This window comes from Diorhabda carinulata, chromosome X (assembly GCF_026250575.1).
Source record: "Diorhabda carinulata isolate Delta chromosome X, icDioCari1.1, whole genome shotgun sequence".
NCBI lineage: Eukaryota > Metazoa > Arthropoda > Insecta > Coleoptera > Chrysomelidae > Diorhabda > Diorhabda carinulata.
Genome location: NC_079472.1, coordinates 24,194,449 through 24,216,334, shown reverse-complemented (window position 1 = coordinate 24,216,334; position 21,886 = coordinate 24,194,449). Strand labels below are relative to the sequence as shown.

The following is a 21,886-nucleotide window of genomic DNA, read 5'->3' as shown; positions in this document are numbered from 1 at the left end:
TATATAATCGGTTTGCGAGACACATTTGATTTGTTGCTTTATAAAATGGAGTTTTCCCATACATGAGGCATTTCAACTGCTTAATCATTTCAATTCGCGTGGAAAAAGCTTTTATATGATATAAAAAAATATACAATTACATTATTGGTGTATTTTTACAATTTTTTTTATAATCACACTTTATTTAAAATTATTGATACTATGAGAACCGGTGAATTTGATAGAAACGAAATAATAAGAGTATCATTTGACGAAAAACTAAATAATCCTTATACAACCAATTGTTTATCATGTCAGGTAATTCAATAGGATTTCCAATAACTATTTTTTTAGTTAAATTTATTTTATTTATTTATTCTTTTGCGATCGTATTGTGGGCATCTAATACGTATGGCAACTATGTGTGGTAAGCTAGGCAAAGAAATAGGTCAAGGTCTAATTTGATTTTTTATAAGTGCACCGTCGATTTTGTAGAAACGAAACCTATGGTTTGCATTAGATAACAAATCACAACAAAAAACCAAGTCTCGCAAATCAGTTCTTCTACCGTAAAAAGTTGTGAGATCCATGTGATACCAAGTAGGTTGATTTATTCAGTTCCTACTTAAGAGACCTTTTGTCTATAATTATTACGTAATTAGTTAATCTAACAACGTCTTAAAGAGAACACATATCAAATAGCTTTCATCTGTAAATTCATTTTATTTAAACATAAATCATTTATGATATCAATATGGTCACTATAAGATCTTGTTAGATTAGCTTATTACGTAATTACTTAAGACAGAAGTAGGGACTGAATAAATCAACCGACTCCTTGAATACCAACAACGAATTTTCTTGAAGCACACTCTCTGTATTTTGTGCTTTTTTATTTTTGTCGGTGGTCTTCCTCTTTTTCTTCTTGAATTTTAGCTAGTTTTTCTCAAAGCCTGTCTCTGTGGGCTTTTCTCGGAGTCTGGGCGGTTAATGCTTCATAGTCTATTGTATTCGCAAATTGAGGATTCCTGTGCTTCACTACCTTCAAAGTAGATGTAGATGTAACCTGCTCAGAATTGATAACTCTCGAAAGTTCCACGTAAGATGGACCGGATGTGGATACTGTAGAACCGATATCCATCAACGCATTTTTGAAACTTAGGCCTTGATTTTTGGAATTTGAAATATACCGTGTTTGTACAATGCTTGCTTAGTTAGTAGGAATACAGCCTTCTAGTTTAATCCACAACGAAGTTATAGGGGGCCGAAAATGTCCCGACTGTTTCTAAAAAAGGAATGAACGGCCGTGCCACACTTTTTCTCGACTTGGCGGGGACACTGCAGTACACCCAGATAATAAACAAGATGCCAATTTGAAAACGTACCAACCTCTATATTTCGGCTCTTTCATGTTTAACGACTATCGTTAAAGGTACTATAAAGATAACTGGACTATTTTTTTAGTTATATGAAGATCTATCCTCAATTTTTTTAATTGAGAAAGAAGAGATTGTGTTATGATGGAAAAGATTTGCAGAAAATTTCCTGGATATAGTTATTCTGGCAGCAAATAATATTATACTGACGAAACTTGGGTGGAGATGGATGACGGATGAAAATATGTAAGAATACATTTTTGTGCAGAATTTCGGTTTATATACCAACAGACACCAAAATTTTTAGTACTAGAACACTCTATTTTTTATATATTTAGATGTACATCACTTCAATTTGGTTAAATAATAACTATCTTACACATTTTGGAATTTTCAGATCAATGCAAAAATTTCAAAAACTTTCTCGCTTGTAATAAATTGAACACATTTTAGAATTGTTTACATCATTCTATAACTTTCTCAAACATTCTAAATCGATCATAATGAATTGCACTCATTTTAGAATTGTCGAGATCATTCTAGAAATTTTCAGAACTTTCTCAAACATTCTAAATCGATCATATTAAATTGCACTCATTTTGGAACTTTCCAGATCAAAATCAATCATAATAGTTGAACACATTTTATAACTTTCTAAATCATTCCACAAATATATTTTTTCATATTCTGATAGTTGATTGGGGTTGGTAGTGATAGAGAAAACCCTGTCTTCATGTACTAGTAAAGAGTTTTATACATATATATTATAGATTACGTTTTCACTCGAAAAAATCGAAGTGGGTAAGTGGATTTCATTATTTATTAGAATTTATATACTTAATCACCGAAGAACTAACTTTTATTTGGAAATTGTATAATTATCTTTTTAAAAAATTCTATTAATATAATTTTTTTCTAATTACAAAACTTTGTAGTAGTCAAATATATTTCAGTGGACTTTTCTAGATAATAGCTTTTGTAACCAGTGCAAATGACTCTATTTATAAGAATTGGTATTGGTTTATCAAGAATTTAGAGAAAGAAATTTTCACAACTTTACTTAACCTCGTATAGAACATTATCGAATTCTTATGAATATATATTTCCAATAAATAAATTCTTCATAGAAATTTTTAATACGTCCAAACCTATTTATCAATCAACATCAATTCGCGTTCATATGAATATTGTTAAGTCGTTATTCGCGATTACCAACAACTTGGTAACATCGTAAATCATCAGTTGTTGATCTGTTTATACATTGCTAACAAATGACTGTTTACATTTATGTGAATATACGTCCAAAATTCGATGAAAAAGGAATTATGTGGTAGCTCCGTATAATTCTTGATGAAATAGTAAAACAATGTGAAGTTACTAGTATGCTTTAGTTTCTAAATAGAGTAAAATTCTAGGAATTTTTTTTTGGAATATGGTAGCTATTTGACGAAATTGAAGAAAAAGTTAGATATTATCTGAATTTCTTTGAAATATCTGACTCTTCCTTCCTTATTCATCTTTGCATCCGTTTGCCTAATTCGTAAGCACGCTTCTCCAATTTCAGAAAAATATTTTACAATGTAAAAAACTGCATAATCATTTGCAAATTGAAATCAAATCGACATCAGCTTTTTCTGCATTTTGCAATAAATTGAATTGGTATCTCTATTTAGTTAATTTTATCCTGTTTTTTAGTTTTTGTCTACAAATTTTTTAACAATAAAGCATTTCTCTCTGTCTCTCTCTCTAACATCAATATGAGAGCCAAAATATTCCCCGATTTTTATAAGAATCCTACCTGAGAGTTGACCTACCTACTTGACGTACTTTCGTACTTCGTACTTTCTCTCCTTAAAATAATCTTAATTGTAATACAGTAATTCTGTAATTTTACAAATTTTCTGTTATATCATCTAACAAGTGAAAGCGACTGCGTACAAGAGACAATTCTAAGTGTCCTGGTAAAAATTGTGAGTATACGGTACCGCGGTAACCTAAAGAAATCTCACCATCATCTTCATACATATTTCTCTCTCATAAATCCATGTATCAACACAATTTGCAATTCATTTTTGAAATGTAGTATAATAATTGTCTAAGTCTACCATTTCTATGATGATTTTAACGCTAGTTTATACAGGAAATTTACTTCTTTCGGCACTAATCGAGCAGCAATCAGTTTAGTTTCCAAATGTTTGCGACGGTACGAATTCGTAAGACACTAATATATAATCGTCTCGCCCTAACTTAAACGACGATTCTCAGTCACGTTTCCTTCACATTAGCGCGATGTTGAGATCAGTTGATAAGTGGGCTAATGCGAAGCAAATTTGGATAATCACTTAAACAGTAAAATAATCACTGTCACATGTATTGTATTCGCACAAATATTGGATTTTATTAGAGCTCGTCATTTATAATTAAGAGAAATTGATTTTAAATAGTCAGTATTGACGTATTAAAGAACTAGTTAATGAAAGATTTATAAATGGTTTCATTAAAACACACCAAAATAGGTTTTTTATAAAAATTTGATGTTCGAGCACAATAATTGAAAGTACCAATATAAAATCTCAACTAGATTCTACTTTAGGTTAGATTATTTCTTCATTACCAAATAAGGTCTCCAGAAATGTTGATTAAATCCACAAAGCGGTATTGGACGATCGTCGACTGAATGTGCGCGAGCTAGCAGACATAGTAGGCATTACAAAAAGTGAGGTAAATATCATATGAACTGAACATTTGGATATTAGAAAGCTGTGTGCATGATTGGTGCCGAGTTTTCTCGAATTGGAACAAAAACAGCGTCGTGAATATGTTTCCAGGCAGGCAAAGTCATGGCGTCGGTTTTTTTGGAATACGCGTAGGTTAATTTCCATTGACTGTCTTGAAAAAGGAAAAACTATTGCAAGTATTAAGCGAACTTATTGCAACGTTTGAGCAAAGAAGTTTTTTATCAAGACCATGCAGCAGCTCACTAATCCGTTATTGTAATGGCCAAAATAAATGAATTAATTTTTGAATTGCTACCTCTTGCAACCTATTCGCTAGATTTAGTACCCTCGGATTATTTTCTGTTCCGAGACTTGGAAAAATGGCTTGGTGGTCAAAGATTTTCCAACAATGAAAAGGTGATATTGGCAGTTAATGGCTATTTTGAGGTTCTTAACGATTCTTATTATAAAATGGCTATCGAAAAGGAGATTACGTTAAAAAATAAATATATTTTCCCAAAATTTTTGTGTTTTTTTGTTGGGCCAGGTACTTATGGGATCATCCTCTTATTGTTTTAAGATAATTACATTTGAAGTTGATTGCTGTATGCCACATTAGTAGATTTCTGTATTAAAAAATATAATATTTAGAACTATAATATATTCATCCATGTAAACTATTCAAGTAATTTTAAAATATTGTTGTATAATAGAAGAACTATTGCTTGACTATGTATGAGTTTATAATCTTTTTGACAAGAAATTAGAAATTAATTATTATAGCAGTCAGTTATGTGTTATGATTTGAATTAGAAAGAAATGATTCATTCTTTGTAATTATTTAACCTCAACCATGAAAAAACATAATTTCGAGACTTAGTCCCAGAAAATTTATCATATTCATATCAACACATTATTGCGAGGGCGTTTGATTAATTTTTCCATTTCATTTCAAACCGGCTTTTACAAGTGATATTGCCAATTTGACTACCACAGCAAAAGTATCCATTTAATCCTTAATTGTGGCCGTATGGCACTTAATTGCCGAAATTAGATCGAAAATAAATGAGTATCATTAGAGCAACTACGCGGGAGTTATGGAGTTCCTACAAGAATGGATTTCTCGGTGGATTAGGCGAAACCAAAATTTATGGCGGATCGAGTAGGGTAAACTCCTAAAGTGACGGGAATTTCAGAAGAGATAATACGCTAAATTTGCAGGAATATACCGTTTCAGTAGAATTTTAAATCGGGTTATTGATTTGTCCTATCCTAATAATTTTCTATTTAAAGCAACATTACCTGTCTTATACCATCTAAAAATGAAAAATCACAGAAAAAAAGATGTTTATGAGGATTATTGATATTTATGTGTCCCAGTTGCACATATTCCGAACTAAAATAATGTTCAATAAAAAGGTTGATTATATTGAATCAATACTTCTATCAAGCGTCAGTTTGAATATTGGATTTTGAAATCCAAAAGTTTTTCAAGATAGAACACAATTTAAAGCCGTTGCAAATTTTGCAAATCATTTCCTAGACCATAAGTATACGAAAGCTCGGAATATATTAGTGTTAGTGCACTTGCATTTTTCTATAGTTTCTATAGTTTCTACAAATATCGTTCCTTTCCATTTTATCGAAAACCTTTTTAAGATCAATGAGAAGGTGCGTCTTTTTTAATTCTCTATTAAATTTATTTATTTGTCTTATCATAAAGTTCGTCTCTATTATTTAATTTAAATCCATATTGAGTGTTTCTTAGTGACTAGTAATGTAATGTCTCTATAATTTTTCTATTTTTTGTATCTTTTCTTGTATATTGGAACATTTATGACAATTTATCAATCTTCTGGTGCCACTCCTCTTCTTAGTATTCTATTCATTTCAGCTCTTATGTAGTCTATCATCATATTTACTGTTATATAGTAATTTCCTGGTGCTTTTCTTGCCTAAACTTCTCTTATGGTTTTTGTTATTTTTCTTTATCATATATGGTTTATTCTCTTGCCTCTCTAGGTTAACCAGTAGTGCTTCCATTTGTACTTTATCATTTTGTTGTTATTTCTTCTCCTTTCAACAATTGTTTAAAATATTGTCTTCGTCTTTCCAATACTCCTTTCGATATAATTTGAACATTGTCCATTTTTACTATCTGTGACGTTGTCACTTTATTTTTCATTACATCTCATATTACTCCAAAAAACTATCTTCTAATTTTCTTTATAAGCATTCTTCATAATTTTTTTTCCCAACCTCAATTCGTGATTTTTGTTTTTTGTCTCTGATAATTTCCTTGACTTGCGATCTGCTCCTGGTACTCTTCATTTTACAGATAGTTAAATCTCGTATTCCTGTTTCTTATGCTCAACTGCTCCTTTCACCCTTTCGTTCCACCATGTGTTTTTCCAAATCTACTGTGCATAATTTTTGTTGTTCTCCATGCTGTTTTGTTGTCTTAAGTACTGCCTCATTAAATTTTAACCATAATTTCTCTACTGTCACTAATCGATAAATTCTTTGCTGCCAGATATGTTTTCATGATTCATTTGATTTTGGTTTATTTCTCTTTTAATTTGTTACACCTTATCTTCATATTCATTTTTTTGTATGTTCTTTATTATTAACTTTTTTTCTCTATTCATTCCTAGTAGAAAATGAAAATTTACAATCCATACAATACAGTTTTCTTCTCATTAAGAAGTAATTATTGTCGTTATGGTCTTCAGAGATTGAAGGTAAACTGTATCGTCTTCAAAGATTGAAGGTGAAGTGTACCTTCATTCTCTGAAGACGATAACTTGGTTATCGAAACGCGCGTCAGATAGCGTAATTGTGAGTGATGGTGTAGTGGTAGTGAAAATAGTGTGCTCATTATAAATATCACCAACGTTACCAGAAATTCCAATTTAGATGTAATTATATAGATAAGTTAGACGTCGATAAATTGTTAGGGTAACTTTTGTGTTGAAATTTTCATGTATATATAACATTTTCTCAGTATTCTTGCCTAATCGTCAGTATGTTTGGATTATTCACCTTATTACGAGAGAAATAAATGAAGCGAGCGTTGATAAAAGAGATCTAACATATTTGTACCGTGCCAATACGTTCATTTAAACGAAAAGCTTTTATATTTGTTAACAACTTCACATCATTACTCACTTTTTATGTAATTGAGACGAAAGAAATCCACCCAAATGACGAAAATAGAGAAATAATACTCAAGAATACTCATTTCCGAACAAAATAATTGCAGTCTCACATATTCGAAGCATATCAGTGAAGCGTGGGTAAATCCATCTTCAAATTAAATTTTTCACCATATTTAAATTGAATATTCTTTCCAATTACTATATTCCGATGGCAGTTGGCAAATATAGAAATTGGAAATATGCAATTTTAGAATAGATGTATCGGTTTCAGAGTTATCACTGTTAATTTTTTCAGTCCGAGTGCTGAAGTGAGAGAATCGATACGAAAAGTAGGTAAAACATATTACAAGGGTTGAATAAAAAGAAAAGAATCGCTGGAATCCACATTATACAAACGTAAAGTTATTAAGGATGATTATTCCTTATCAATTGAATTTTTGAGAATATAAAACTACCCTAAAAGTTTTACAAAAATGATTAGGAGCTGTGGCAACATTAAGTCAAAATTACTTCAAACATTTCTCGCTTGATAAAGGCCACTCCAATAAAATCCAAAAGAATCAAGTTCTTCATTTTAATGAATCGTGATAAATACGAGAGCTATTCTAAAGCAAATGCTTCAAAATAGCAGTGGATAATATTTGAAATTTCTTCTTCATATGATTCTGTCGTCTAGAATATCAGCCACTTAGTGGCATTTCCACTTTTTTCTTCTTGGGGAACAGTATTTCCGCCATTTTTAAGCTGAAGGCACCATTTTCGGGTAGTATTTTTATTCATTAAGTTGTTTCCACGTTTTATATTAACCTTTTTCGTAAGGTTGTAGGATTTTAGCCATAAACTATATTACAAACCACCACGCAAAACTGGTGGGGATTTCCATGGCATCGCTCAGTTTTAAGTTTGATATCGATAAAACGGTCAGATTAACTCATTCAGAAATATTCCCTACTTTATTCTGTTCCTAGAAAAAGGTATTTCGACCAATTTTTAGCTGATAGCTCAATCATAGTAGATAAAAAAAGGGTCAACCTCGGAATGGAAGATAATATTCTGAAAATTAGTGGTATATACCTTTGTTTTGTCGTTCTAAATATTGTCTTAAAAGTCACCATTCCTATAGTATCCGCGTCTTAAGATAATGAAGGTCAAAGGTCATCAAAATCGATTTTTTGTTAATATTTCGATTCCTATTGCTCAAATGAGATTTGTATTTATTATAAAAGTTGTAGAGTATAAAATACTCCACAACTTTTATTTAACCTTTTTTTTTCCATACAACCAACCATTTTTGGGGTAGAACGTGAAGACTACGCAGTGCTTAGTCATATATGGGCTTATGCAAGGTCAAGCGTTTATCAGTACTTGTATTAAAACAATTACTTTCTAAAAATTATAATTACTAAATAATGCCCATTATTATGTACGTAGGTATTAGCAAAAAACTGATTCTGATGACATTTGAAATTCAATATCTTAAGACGCGGACAAGATAGCAATGGTGACTTTTGAAACAATATTTAGAACGACAAAACAAAGGTTTATATCAATTTTCAGCTTATTATCTTTTATTCCGAGGTGAAACCCCTGATATGTCTGGGCTATGAGGACATTCCGGATAGAACTTTTATTCATTACATTGTTCACACATTGTTCACACAAATCTGTTTAGAAATTCCGGTAGGCTATAGGTTTCTTGTTAAAAAACCGTATTACAAACCGCATATCACAACTGGCAGTATTTTCAATTGCAGCGCTCATAGTTTTATATCGTGATAACGGTCACCATAACTCAGAAACATTCTTTACTTTCTGAATAGCCCTAGTATACCATGAAACTCTAGATTAGAGTCATATACGATGCAAACAAGTATGTTTGAAACTTTACAAGATAAATTACAAATTACATTCTCAATTATCAGAAGAAGAAATTATTATATTACTTCAATACAACCAATTTTATTTTAAAGTAATTTAAACAATTTTTTCTGTTGAATTCCATTAACGCGGTTAATCAATTCATAATGTACGTGTTTGATCATTGCACTGCAAGATTATATGTGATATGTTCTACAAACTGTGTTGTTTAAAGGCAACTTTGAGATAATAAAATATTAAATGAATTGGGAGTTACAAGATAAAAATGAAATAACAGTTTGTCTTGACCGTAATACATACAAAACTACTTTCTTATTTCTAAAAATAAAAATTACTCCATTTTATGAAAATTGATTTTGAAAACTATTCGAAACAATTGCTGGTCTTTGCGATACCGCACTCGAAGAGAACGGAGTATAATAGGGCACAGCAGGACTGTCAATGACACGCACTGGGGGGTCCAATTGAAATATTGTAAATCGCAAGTAACATGTTGTATCGAGTGGTGCACACACGCTTATATAACACGATGATGGTCGAGTTCCGTCTAAGTGGGCTGGTTGGTATATATAATACTCGACTATCGATTGTTATAAACTGCGAATTTGTGGGCAGGAATAATTTCACTCGCAGGCTACGAAAGATTCATGAGGTGAGGGCTCAAGTAGTTTCTAATATATGAAGTTTACAAAATGTTTGGTACGACTATATGCTATTTACTTATAATACAATGCCTAATTTTTTATATCAATTTGAAAAAAAAATTCATTAAGAATATCAAATCAATGAACTTGCAAAAATGATTAAACAGCTCAGTATTCCCAATTTCTATTTACAAATAAAGGAGGTGGGTCTTCAAAATTAGCATTTACGTACTGCGGCATAGTTTTTAGCCTAACATAGAAATAAAGTTAATAAATGAAACAGAATATGATTGTTTTCAAATATAATCCCCCTTTATTTCCATTTTTTACAACGTCTGGATAAAGCTCCTATGCTACTATAAAAATATGATGCATCAAGTCAAAAGTTCGTACACCGCCTGTTGAATTTCATCCTCGCTGTTAAATCTTTTAACCCTTAACTTAGTCTTAAGATTTGCGAACAAAAAATAGACACTATATATGTTTAAATGATTCTCACATTATAGATTGTTTCATGTGAGTTATTTGCTGCTTAGGTTAATTAGAATGGAGTTTGAATAACTGGATCCGTCGGTGATATTCATACTGTAAATTTCTTTCTTAATTTATTTACACACTATACAATTCACATAATTTATAATCATTCACTTATAAATATTACTTATATTACCAATTCGTTCTTTTCATTATGACTATTTATTTGAAACTGAACTGAACTGTGTTTACACAAATCATTTATATACCTAAATAAAATTCTAGACATTTCTAGAACAAAAAGAAACATCAAAAGCGATTTCGCCATTTATAAAAATTTATAAAAAACACCACGGAATTCGCCGAATTTTAAAATTCCATTTTAGCTGGACAGAGCCGGCCTAAGAACCCATTTCGCGAGCTTTTTAGTAACAATACTGATTTCACTGCTTACTTACCACTACATAAACACCCACAATTACATTGTCTAAAAGGCGCAATAATCAAGTTATCGTTTTCAGTTGGAAGGAAGATGAACCAATTTATTAGTGTTTTGGAATCATTTTATTTGTACTTATAGTTTTAGTATTTTTTTTGACATTTTCGTTCATTCCCTATTTCTGCTCTGCATGTAATCTAGCTTCAGTTTTCCATTTATTCCATGTATTGACCTTCAGATTTTTTATCGTTAGTTCGTTTTGTTTCGACTTGCTTGTTGAGGGTTTATTGTAAATTTCTCCACTTCTTGATTCAGTTGTTTGTTCATCCTAACTGATACATCTCAGTTAATTTAGTCACGTACTGCCTGAAATTTCCCTGTCCAATTCCTTTATTCGTTTTAATTGAATAAGATTAGTTTCATATAATGTATTGCTAATTGGGGTACTATAAAAATATTCCATTTGTTTTTTTTTTCTTATTTTTAAAAAATTGTTATCTCCTGGTGTGTGTAGAATAATATATTCCGCAGCTGTATGCCAGTTTTTGATTTGGATAAAAAAAAATAAATCAAGACCATATGGACAGTGTCGCATAAGTAAGGTCGGTTTCCAATTTTTACTAGGCTTAGATGCAGAAAATTGGCGCACTGCAGTTTCATCACGTCCTTTGACATATGATAACCGACATTACTTATGAGACTGACTTTAATATAGGTATGTTAATATATGAAATTAACTACGCTATATAAGTGGAATTATCATCTGTTTCCTAGGCTAACGGATATTGATTCTATGGAATATGCTAATTACATAGTAGTAAGCAAGTTAGAAAGCCCACAACACAGTAATATCATTAACTTGGAAAGCTATGAAATCTCTGAATTCAAAACGGAGCTATTATAGATGAGAAATATACACTCAAATACCGAGGCAGTATGATTCATGAAAAAAGGCATATTGAAATAACTGACAGCTATGGTAAGACCTGAGACTTTAACCTGAAAACGCTGCGATGAATAATAACAAATGCAAAATTATCTTGCAATTCAAAGCAAATTAAAACAGCAGTTGAAAAACCTTCGAATAAGTTCTAAAAATTGACACATCTCGCACCTTTCATCTAGTGGTAGACAGATCAACAGAGGAAGTCATATTCAGAATATCATGGAAAATGTACAGGGAATTGGAGTATTAAAATTCTTGGAGCTTGGTCGTTCTTTGCCAGGAAATCTTCATCTGTGAATCTTGACAGTAAAAAAAGCACCAAAGATGCGTAGTAATAAGGAAAACTAAGCATTGGACCGTACTTCAAAAACAATTTTATAACGAACCTGAATAGAAGTGTGACTTTACTTTATTTTAATAAGCAAGCAGCCATCAAATTATTGAGCTCCCGAGTCAAAACTAACATAAAAATGCTAATAAAGAGGCCAAAATACTTGCTAGGAAAGAAGCACGAACGCCGTTCATTCGCACAGAACATCTTTAAGAAAGAGTTAAAGAAGGAAAAAAAAGAGACGCACTTTGGTGAAGTTGTTAACTCCAAGAAGTTCCTTCGATACTATGATACCGTTAGAGTATTTGAATCTCAGTAAAAAAGTTGTGAGGTGGAGGAAGAAAAGATCCAATTTCCTTGAAATTAGCACATATATTGGACTAAATTAGAACTGTAGACGAGCCTTACACATATCGAGAGCTCTGATAAGTGTGTCAACATAAATTAGGGTTGCAGTAAATCTACTTTTACGATTCACATTTAATTTCAAATTAGGTTAGATTGTAAGCGTGAAAAAATAGTAATATTCACTTAAGAGGTTAAAACATAATTACTATACATAACTAGGTAAGTTGTATTATTTTTTTAATCAATTATATATTAGTTCAATTACAATCAACTAAATAATAGAATGATAATCTCTTGAATGTTAACTTGAATTACCTGTATAAATTGTGAAAGGTTTCGTGGGTATTCGTCATAAAAAAGTTTACCATTGTCGTATCAAGTCATAAAAGTTTCTTCGATTAAAACGTTCGTGACTGTCAACTGTGTGAACCTCCCATCAAGTGCATACAACTATCCAAATGTTTTAGATTTTATTGTTATTTTAATTTTGGGAAGCATCCGCCTGGAAAGCTAGATAACTACGAATCGGACTAACGTTTCAAAGTTTTTTTCTTTTTTTTTTTCTTTCAGTTTTACTCTTCAAAGCGATATTTTCAATGTAAAAGAGTCTCTCGCTTCCTGTGACTTCTTTATAATTCCGAAAGATCGTTTTTAAATTTAATTATTCTTATATAATGCGCCTTGAGAATTTATCTGATGTATGAGAAGTTTAATCATGAAAAAATTCCCGTTGCAGTTTTAAAATAGTGTAAAATATTTTAATTACTATTGGGAGATTCAATATTCATGGAATGGATTCATTATTGTTATTATTTTCTAAGAGGGAGAGAAAGACACAGCAATTATTTTGGTATAGTGTATGGTCTATTATTTTACATTGTAAGCAACTTATTTCTAGTTTAATTCCTTGTAGTTCATAGAATGGAATGTCTTCAAATGTTTCCATTCATTGGAAAGTATTTTGATGTCATAAATGCTAAATAAATAAATTAATATTTGGAGAGAAAAGTTTCATTCTCATATGAAACTTCTATAATTACTCGTATAATACCATATTGATATCTAAATATTGAACTATGCCAATTTATGGTAAATTGTGAGATTCTGCTACAGAATTCTACCAGAAAGAAATACCTTTGCCAATCTCCGCAACTTATTAAATGTATTTGGCACTATTAATTCTGAAAGTAGCTGATTGAATAATTTTTTGGCATTGTAGATAACGGAATTTGTCACCAGGTCAGAGTTGGGTTTTTGTTGAGTGAGTATTCAAATTTTTTCTTCTATTATGGTAGCTATGAATGGGTTTCTCAAATGAGTTTTGAAAGTGTTTGAGAATCAAACAAATGGATTCCAAAATGAAAAGACCGAAGAGAGTTGACATTTTGTATTTTATAAAATAGAATCCACACTACTACTCAAACCATAAATTTAACACATAGCATTTTCTGTAATTTGAAGATGGATTCGAAGAGGTGCAAACTACAAGACTATCCCCAGAAAGGCAAACCATATCGAAGATGCGATTTGAACAAAGAATAGGAAGGTGTTAAATCAGTCCGAGAATCGAACTATTCAGACATAGATTTAATTACAAAACAAGCAGAGGATAGGATAGAATAGTTTTTCACCAAGGTCTCTACATGTATAGACCATTGAAGAGCACCGTAAATATTTAGACCAAGAAACTTTAATTTGAGGATCGTATCAAATCATTGTTGAGTTTGTTGTTTGGTGTTTGTTGTAAAACTCCTTTGTAGGATGAAACTAAAGTTTTCTCAATATTTAAACAAAGATCGTTCGCGTCAGACCAGGACTTAATAATAATCAGATCTTTGCGCATGGTAGAATGTAAAGCTTGTATATCTGGACCATTATAGGTTACACGCAAATAAACTAAAAGAATTGGACCTAAAACTGAATCCTGAGATACACCACTGCCAACTGGTAAATTACTTAACCATTAGCTCGTGTCAGTTGTTTTCTATATTTAAGGCAAGGTAGAAACTATTTTAAAGGAACAACTCGAATGGCATATTACTCTGATGATTTTTCGTGATTGACACAATCGAAGGCCTTAACAAAATCACAAAAAACCGAATCCGTATAAATGTTATCATTACGTGAGGTATATTCTCATTAAGAACAAAAAACCTAGCGTCATTAGTGCATTTATTAGGTAGGAAACCGAATTGTTGAGCTTCCAAGATTTTGTATTACAAGAAACAGCAATAGACGGGTTTCCATTAGTCTTTAAATTATTTTCGATAGGATTGGTAATAATTCAAATGCCTAGCTTTGAGTTAAACAAGGTGTAAATTCTTCAAATAAGTTAATATCAAGAGCACCAGTGAAGTTTTGGCTCTATTCACATTTCTAAGGGTAAACAGTTATAAGTAAATGAAACCAAGTACGTTTCTCTAAAATTTTTCAGTTTCAAGTATTTTGCAACATTTTTAGGGACAGCGCTGATGGTATGGCAATCAAAATGTTGGGCGTAACATCTACGATTTCGCTACGCAATGAATAATCTTCTGTTGTTCATATTTTTAGGCTGTAAATTCTCACATTAACAGTAAAATACACAGGGCTCAAATATACATTCCTCTTTGCGCCAAATATATCAAACACTAGAATCAATTTTGCGAGTAGATATTATTCATCTTAGGATAAAAATCTGGTTAATTGTTCTGCCGTTAGTATTCTGGATTTTTTTGGTACGTAGCCCATAGGCTAACGCTTCGAAAAGGCAATAGTTTTTGTATATTTTGTATTACTAGCAATTTCTTTTATAGTTAAACAACTCTTTAGCAATGAGAACTGACTCCACAACAAGAAATATTCAGTATTCTTGGCTTTTTCGATAAAATATAAAAGAAGAATAACTTTTTTTGAGATCTCGCCATTCCATAAAAAGTTGGTACTCGTTTATATCTCCATCTAGATTTTGTTGGCTTGTGCCTCTAGACTAATATGCTTTAGGAATATTTGAATTTTGTCCGAAAACATTTTTTAAAACTAACATGAATTAAACTGACAAAAAATAGAACAATGTCGATAATAATTATATGGTTACTATGGAAATGTTGATTTTGTTAGGTACTATTACAATGTATTATGATTACTTTGAAAATATTATATTCAGAATTCAATAACTGAACAAAATTCGTTCAAAGTGAAAAAAAATTATCAATCCATTATTTTCACGAAATGTAACTATTGAAGAAACCCTACCGAATTTTCACGATAAATCTTCGGAAATCTCAATTTTGGGAAGTTGAACAAACATAACGCACCCGAATCTAATTCTAAGAGATATAACACGATAAAAAAGTTTTTTCATTCAATCCTAACTGGTAATGGTCGTAAATAATATAATTATTACATCACATTGCTGAAAAGATTTTTTTGTGGAAGCGTTAGAAGGAAAACTGAGTAAAACATTGACTGAAATTTTATAAGTAACGAAGGAAGGAAGAGACTAGTAAAATTGCAACATTATTAATTGAAAAAGTTTAAGTAAATATGTCAATTTTGTTTATAATTGCTTATGAAAATGTTGTTTTATGCTTTAAGAATTGTCTTCTTCCGAAAAAAAAAAACGAATGGAGCATTCTTGGATATACCACAAATGATATATACAGAAGTGCTACTAAAACAAGCACCATTCTTCAGGGAAACATTTGGGAAAGATAGTCAAGCTCTGCTCTATTATTATAGAGTAGAGTTCTGATTCACTGACATTCATTAACAGCATTTTTATTATTTCAACATCATCACGTGAATCTGAATTGTCAGTTTTATCTTCTATCTGGTTCTCCATATTTTATTTTCTATAATTTAGAATGTGTTCAGATAATAAAGATATTGCAATGATCGGATCCAACAAAAGTCCAACAATATTTATGTCATTGTATGTATGTAAACGGCCGCCACAATTTAGATATTAGGACAATAGCATCAAAAATAAGAGGTACATGGATTTTCCCTTTCATGATTCAAGATACATTGAACCGGAAATATTCTATACAACCCTACCATTTTCCGTTTTAGAGAAAAATATAAATAAATCAACGCATATATCTGTCAGAAACATTCGCGACAAATAGAGGGTTGATATTTGGTCAGGTCTCATAAAAGATTATTTATTTTCCAGATAAAACGAAATAGAAAGTATTTATAGAAATAGAAAGTAGCAAAGATTGGGCACATCGTATCATATTGAATCTATTGAATATTCACTGTGAATTTTTTTGGTTTCTGAAATTTCTCATAATAGCTCAATAATTGCTACTTGTCTTTTCATTTTTCATTTAATAGGACCCATTCCTGTTTGAATCCCAATACTTAAACTCTTTCTTCTGATCTCTTCTTGAGCCGCTGAGTTCTAGATCTCATATCATATTTTCGGTGGTCTATCTAGTGGATTCCCATTTTTACCTCATTCTTAATTTCTAGTTCTTGTCCAATATCCCTTCTTTTTAATTTACTAAATTTATTCACAATCTGTTTCTAAGCGGTGGTTATACGTGGTGAACCTTTTAAGTCTACATCAAATAATTACAAGGTTTTTGGCCTATTTAATGGGATGAGATTGAAGTCTTTCATTGTAATTTACAGTTCAATCTTATCTAACCGGAAGAACTTGATCCCTTGCAATGATGTTATACGTAACATACCATGCAGCATCATGGAGCAGCTGTTATTATCCTCAGAGTTTTTGAATGAAATATGTCGATAAAATTTATGTTAGACGCTGAATCCTTCAACTGAATTCCATATGTCCAAATAGGTTTAAATATTGTTCCATATACTTATTTGCCATTTTTCCCCAATTATCCAGTAGAGTTGCCCAAGCTCAATCCCAATCTGTTTTCTTTCAGTGAAGAGGTGTTTTCCCCGAGAAAATCTCCTTTCCAAATGGATTCCAAGATATTTGATTTACACCTCTTTATGGAATTTCATGTTCGCTCATTGTAATGGATGGACAGCTCTATCGTTTGTTTTTGCAGGTCACGTGGATAGATTTAAGCTCGTCAACTTGATTTCACAATGTACTTAACCATTGTTGTAGCCTAGATTTGCTAGAAGGATTTGTGAGGCAATTTAAGGATCGTACAACGTTCATTTTTTAAAAATAAACAAAAACTCATCACATAAGAAAAAATTGTGGGAATCAATGAAAAACAAAATAACTGAATTTGAATTCCTGATTTTTTTCATTCTGTGCGTGTCTTAGAATTAGCGTTATATCAATTTTTATATTAAGGCTTCAATAACCGAAAGAACGAGAATAAAAATTGTAATGATGATCATTTACGTCAATAGGCTTTGAAGTCATGAAGAAGCATGAGGAGCAACAAACACATTTTGGAATATTAGAAGGACAGTGGGTAGAAATTTTTGTAATAATAATGAAATGGTAAGCGTGAGGTATGCTCCAAAATCTGGAAGACTAGGAATCAGCGATGGTGCAAAGCAAAGACACGCAAGTACAATAAAAAATGTCTTACAACAAGATGTTAGTCAGTAGTTTGTAATAAAGTTTTGGATGAAAGAAAGTTCAACATGTTTTCAAACTCTTGAAGATGATCTGGACAGAACTTACCAATTTTATGAAATCTTTATGAGGCAGATGAAAATCCAAATTTTCTTAATGGTATAGTATTTTCAGACGAGGCAAGGTTTTGTTTAAGTGGTATAATAAATTGTCACACTTGTAGTTACTGCTTTCGGGAAAATCCCCACTGGATTCAAGCAATATATACCCAGTGCTTGCAAAAAATCAATGTGTGGATAGGCATCGTCAGGTGAAGATTTATTGGTTCTCATTTAATCGCTGACTGATATTCGAAACATCTTCGTGTAAACCTAGATTCCAGAATTTGTTACTGGATAACCAGTTTAAAAGAAGCTGGGTTAGATAACGTAGATCAATGGGGTGGCCAAGTTGATGTTTCTATTAAGGGACATTTGATAAATGTGGTCTACGTTAACTGACCAGACAATTTAGAAGACTCAATGGAACATGAGATTATTCGTATAATTTTTTGGGTTTGATAGATTGTTCAGTTATTTTATGAGTTATTATTAAAATTAAGTTTAGTCAAATGATGTTAAAAGAACTAGCATCCTAATGAAAAAATATTGATGATGTCATATTGACAAATATGTCGCTCAATTTTTGACCATGTCAAAAAACGCATAATTAAATAATCTATTTGACGTGTTTTTATATTTTTTCATAAATGAATTACCACAGGAGTGTTGAGTATTACTATTTAGTATCTGAATTAACTTGAGTAGCATCAATAAATGCATATCTTCGTTAATCTCGTGAAGATTTATAGACTGTTCTCCAGGTTAAACTTCAACAATGCCTAGAGTTGAATCTCCAAGAAGTTGGTATCATAAAGATTTTTCATTGAAGAATGTTTTTTGTAAATCATCAGTAGTCTAATTTTATTAATGTTTGCTTGGATTATTTCTTAACTGACTTTGTACTTTGGTCTTAGGAGATATTTTTCGAATGATTTTTATTTTTTGTAAGAGGTTTATACAAGCATATCATTGTAAATCGTGAATATGATGTTAAATACAACGTCTTTTGTTTCAGATTGATCCAAAAGTAGCATTTCCGAGACGAGCACATCCTAAGGTAAGCTTACAATATTATAATATATTAAAAATATCGTTTCAAGTTCAGGTAATCCCAGCGTATAATCAAATATTCATATCCATATATTTTGGGTAATGTCAAAATGCATAAAAATTAATTTTTTCATACAGTACTGGTGTTAAAATATACATTTGAGCATATGAATTTTCTAAAAATAAATACATAGAAAATAATCGAATTCACACCTTAAAAATTTTTCTTTTCCAATAATTTCGATACTTTTTTTATATTAGGAACTATATTGCTCCTAAAGATAAATATTATCTGTCGACATCTTAGGAAAATATCCAACCCCTGAACCGTTTTTGACTTGTTTTGTAACAAATAATAATACTACAAAAGTATGGGTATATAAAGTTTTTTTCAATCACAACTACGTTAGAGCATTATTTCGAAGACATACGTAATTCTTATGTGGCTGTTTTTGCCTTATTTCTGAATTACTGAAGATTACTGATTTAAATTATTAATGCATATGAAACTGTTCTTACTTGCTTGATAAGCAGATTTACTACTATATCTGCCAGCTGGCTTAATTTCCTTCCACGATTATACAGTACTCCTCTATCACACCATATTTAGTGTCAAGATCACAATTGATGATCGAATTAGCATCTTCAAAGACTCAAATACATAACCACGACCTTTTTTCTACATTTTCACAGAAAATATTCAATATAGGTAGCTGCGAGATAAATACTGAATATTGTAACGTCTTCTTGAGCTGAAAATATATACAGCTACCAATTGGGATTGTCTAGGTAGCTTGAAATTCATTGTTGATAGTTTTAATAGTTTTTTTCCCAGACAGGTTACTAGTAAGATGATGAGGTCTCCATTTATTTGTTGCGACTTCTAGATCTCTAAGTATGAGTTTTTTCTTCATAAAACTAAGCAGCAATAGAGCTGGTGATATTTTGGGCTTCATATTCGTTTCCTATGTCTTTCTAGATACGCACTTTTCATTTGCACCAATTAAAAATGAATTATTACACCCATGTAAATATTATGGTATAATCGAAAGAAAAATGTCTGTTTAATTTCAACTGTCTTTCTAGACGTAGCGCAGGCATTTGGCATGGAGTGGCATGAGAGAGTAGCCTAAAAAGTGAGATAATTTTATGAACAATCGCAATCTTATATTTCGAATAGAATTTTCAGAAACAAACAAGAAGACAATTATTCTAACGTACAAAAACTAAATGCAATGTGTGCTACAAAGCAATGTAATGGGAAAGACTTAAAGACTTAACTTTCTATTCACCAACAATATTTCTTAATAAGTGCCAATAGACAAAGACCACGATAAAGAAGCAATAAATTTGCAATAAATAGTTAATATTATAATAAACCATAGAACCAAATGAAATGAAAGTGAATCAGACTATCTCTCCATTATAAACAAAAAGAACCAGTACACTCCTCTTAATATAATCCATATATGTTTAACAATTTATAACCTCAAAATATTTGGATATGATATTAAATGCAAATATATCCTGAAGAGCTTTCATGAAGAAAATAATAGTGAATTTCAAATTTAGAAAAATGTATTGGATGATTAGAAGAAATTCCTTCCTTTTAATTTTACAAGTACTTCTCTGCAAACAAGTTCTTTATAGTATGGAATAGTATGGGTATATTTAACATCCAGCTTTGGGGTTGTACCAAAAACAATGGAGTAGAAATTATCTAACGAACTTAGAAGCATTGCTAATGCTCCTTTGTGTTATAAAAACAGTGACCTCCACAGGGACATGGAAGAGGAAGGGAAAGATGCAGAGCTGCAAGGAACAGCTCCTACACCACATCAATGTCGAGGCAATCCACCTTGTGTTGGCGTAACATTACTTAATGATCAAATTGATCAGATTGTGATACAAATTAAATGCCTATAGGAGAAATCTAATTAACATATACAATCGTTTTGCTACATATAATTATAATCATAATTGTAAACAGTCTTGATGTATCACATCACATGCAAGTAGAATACACCATGTTGTTCTCTAAAGAAAATGAACTAAAATTCAATTATAGCTGATCCACCACACCTTGGTATGTGCCGAAAATAATCCATACCAAAATATCGTAATAGAACACTACAAAAATTGTTAACCATGAAAATACGTTCTGCAATCCAGGGGATATATGGATGCCAACTAAATTATTATATTAATAATAAGAACAAATCTTTGTAGATGCAAACTCCAGCCTTAGTTATTTGAAATAGGAAAAATTCTCGTATTGAACGCAATAATTTTTAGTTTCTCACGACAACAAAAATGAGATAAAATTCCAGACAACTATTGGTTGAAACAATTTTCAAATACGTTATCTTTTTTCAGAAATACCATCATGCTATCATTTTATTTAAAAATTTATTTATTCCAATATATAATATTATGCGCATAGAAACATTCTATTAAAACTTTGTGCGACTTTTTGAATATTATGGAAGAGGGTGAAGATTCTTTCTGGAAACTGTCGATCAAAATGTGTAAATATTGGAAAAATAAAGATGGATAACTATGATAAAACGTTTACAGAAATAACTGCTGTTTTATTTTCGAAAACAAATTATTTTTTTTTTCGTGCACCCTATACAGATTACTCCACAGTTATTGAAGTAGTAAATGTATCGAATCGGGTTAACATGTCGACACGCTATGTTGAAGAAGTAGGTAGAGTTGTGTATATTACCAAAATATATCAAGACTTGAAGGCAAGGCTTTCACTTGTTATATCTTATCACGCGACTTTTTATAGCAAAAATAAAAGTTTTTCTCCAAAAAATGAGGCCTAAAGTATGAAGATTGTCATAAATAAATAAACATGTAAAAAGTATTTCAAATATTTGTCAAATGTCCAAAGTATTTGTAATTCTTCCATTTTCATATAATTACTAATTGCAAAC

At 31.1% G+C, this 21,886-nt stretch overlaps 1 protein-coding gene across 8 annotated transcripts in view; it reads left to right on the top strand.

Moving 5' to 3' along the window:
- Positions 1 to 21,886, top strand: part of LOC130901729 (RNA-binding protein Musashi homolog Rbp6) — a 1,060,444-nt gene that overhangs the window by 504,818 nt on the left and 533,740 nt on the right. For all 8 annotated transcript variants that reach the window (XM_057813296.1, XM_057813291.1, XM_057813297.1 and 5 more), the window contains one exon: positions 18,907 to 18,948. In XM_057813296.1, the coding sequence (XP_057669279.1) occupies positions 18,907 to 18,948 (42 nt within the window). The remainder of the gene's footprint in view (positions 1 to 18,906; positions 18,949 to 21,886) is intronic.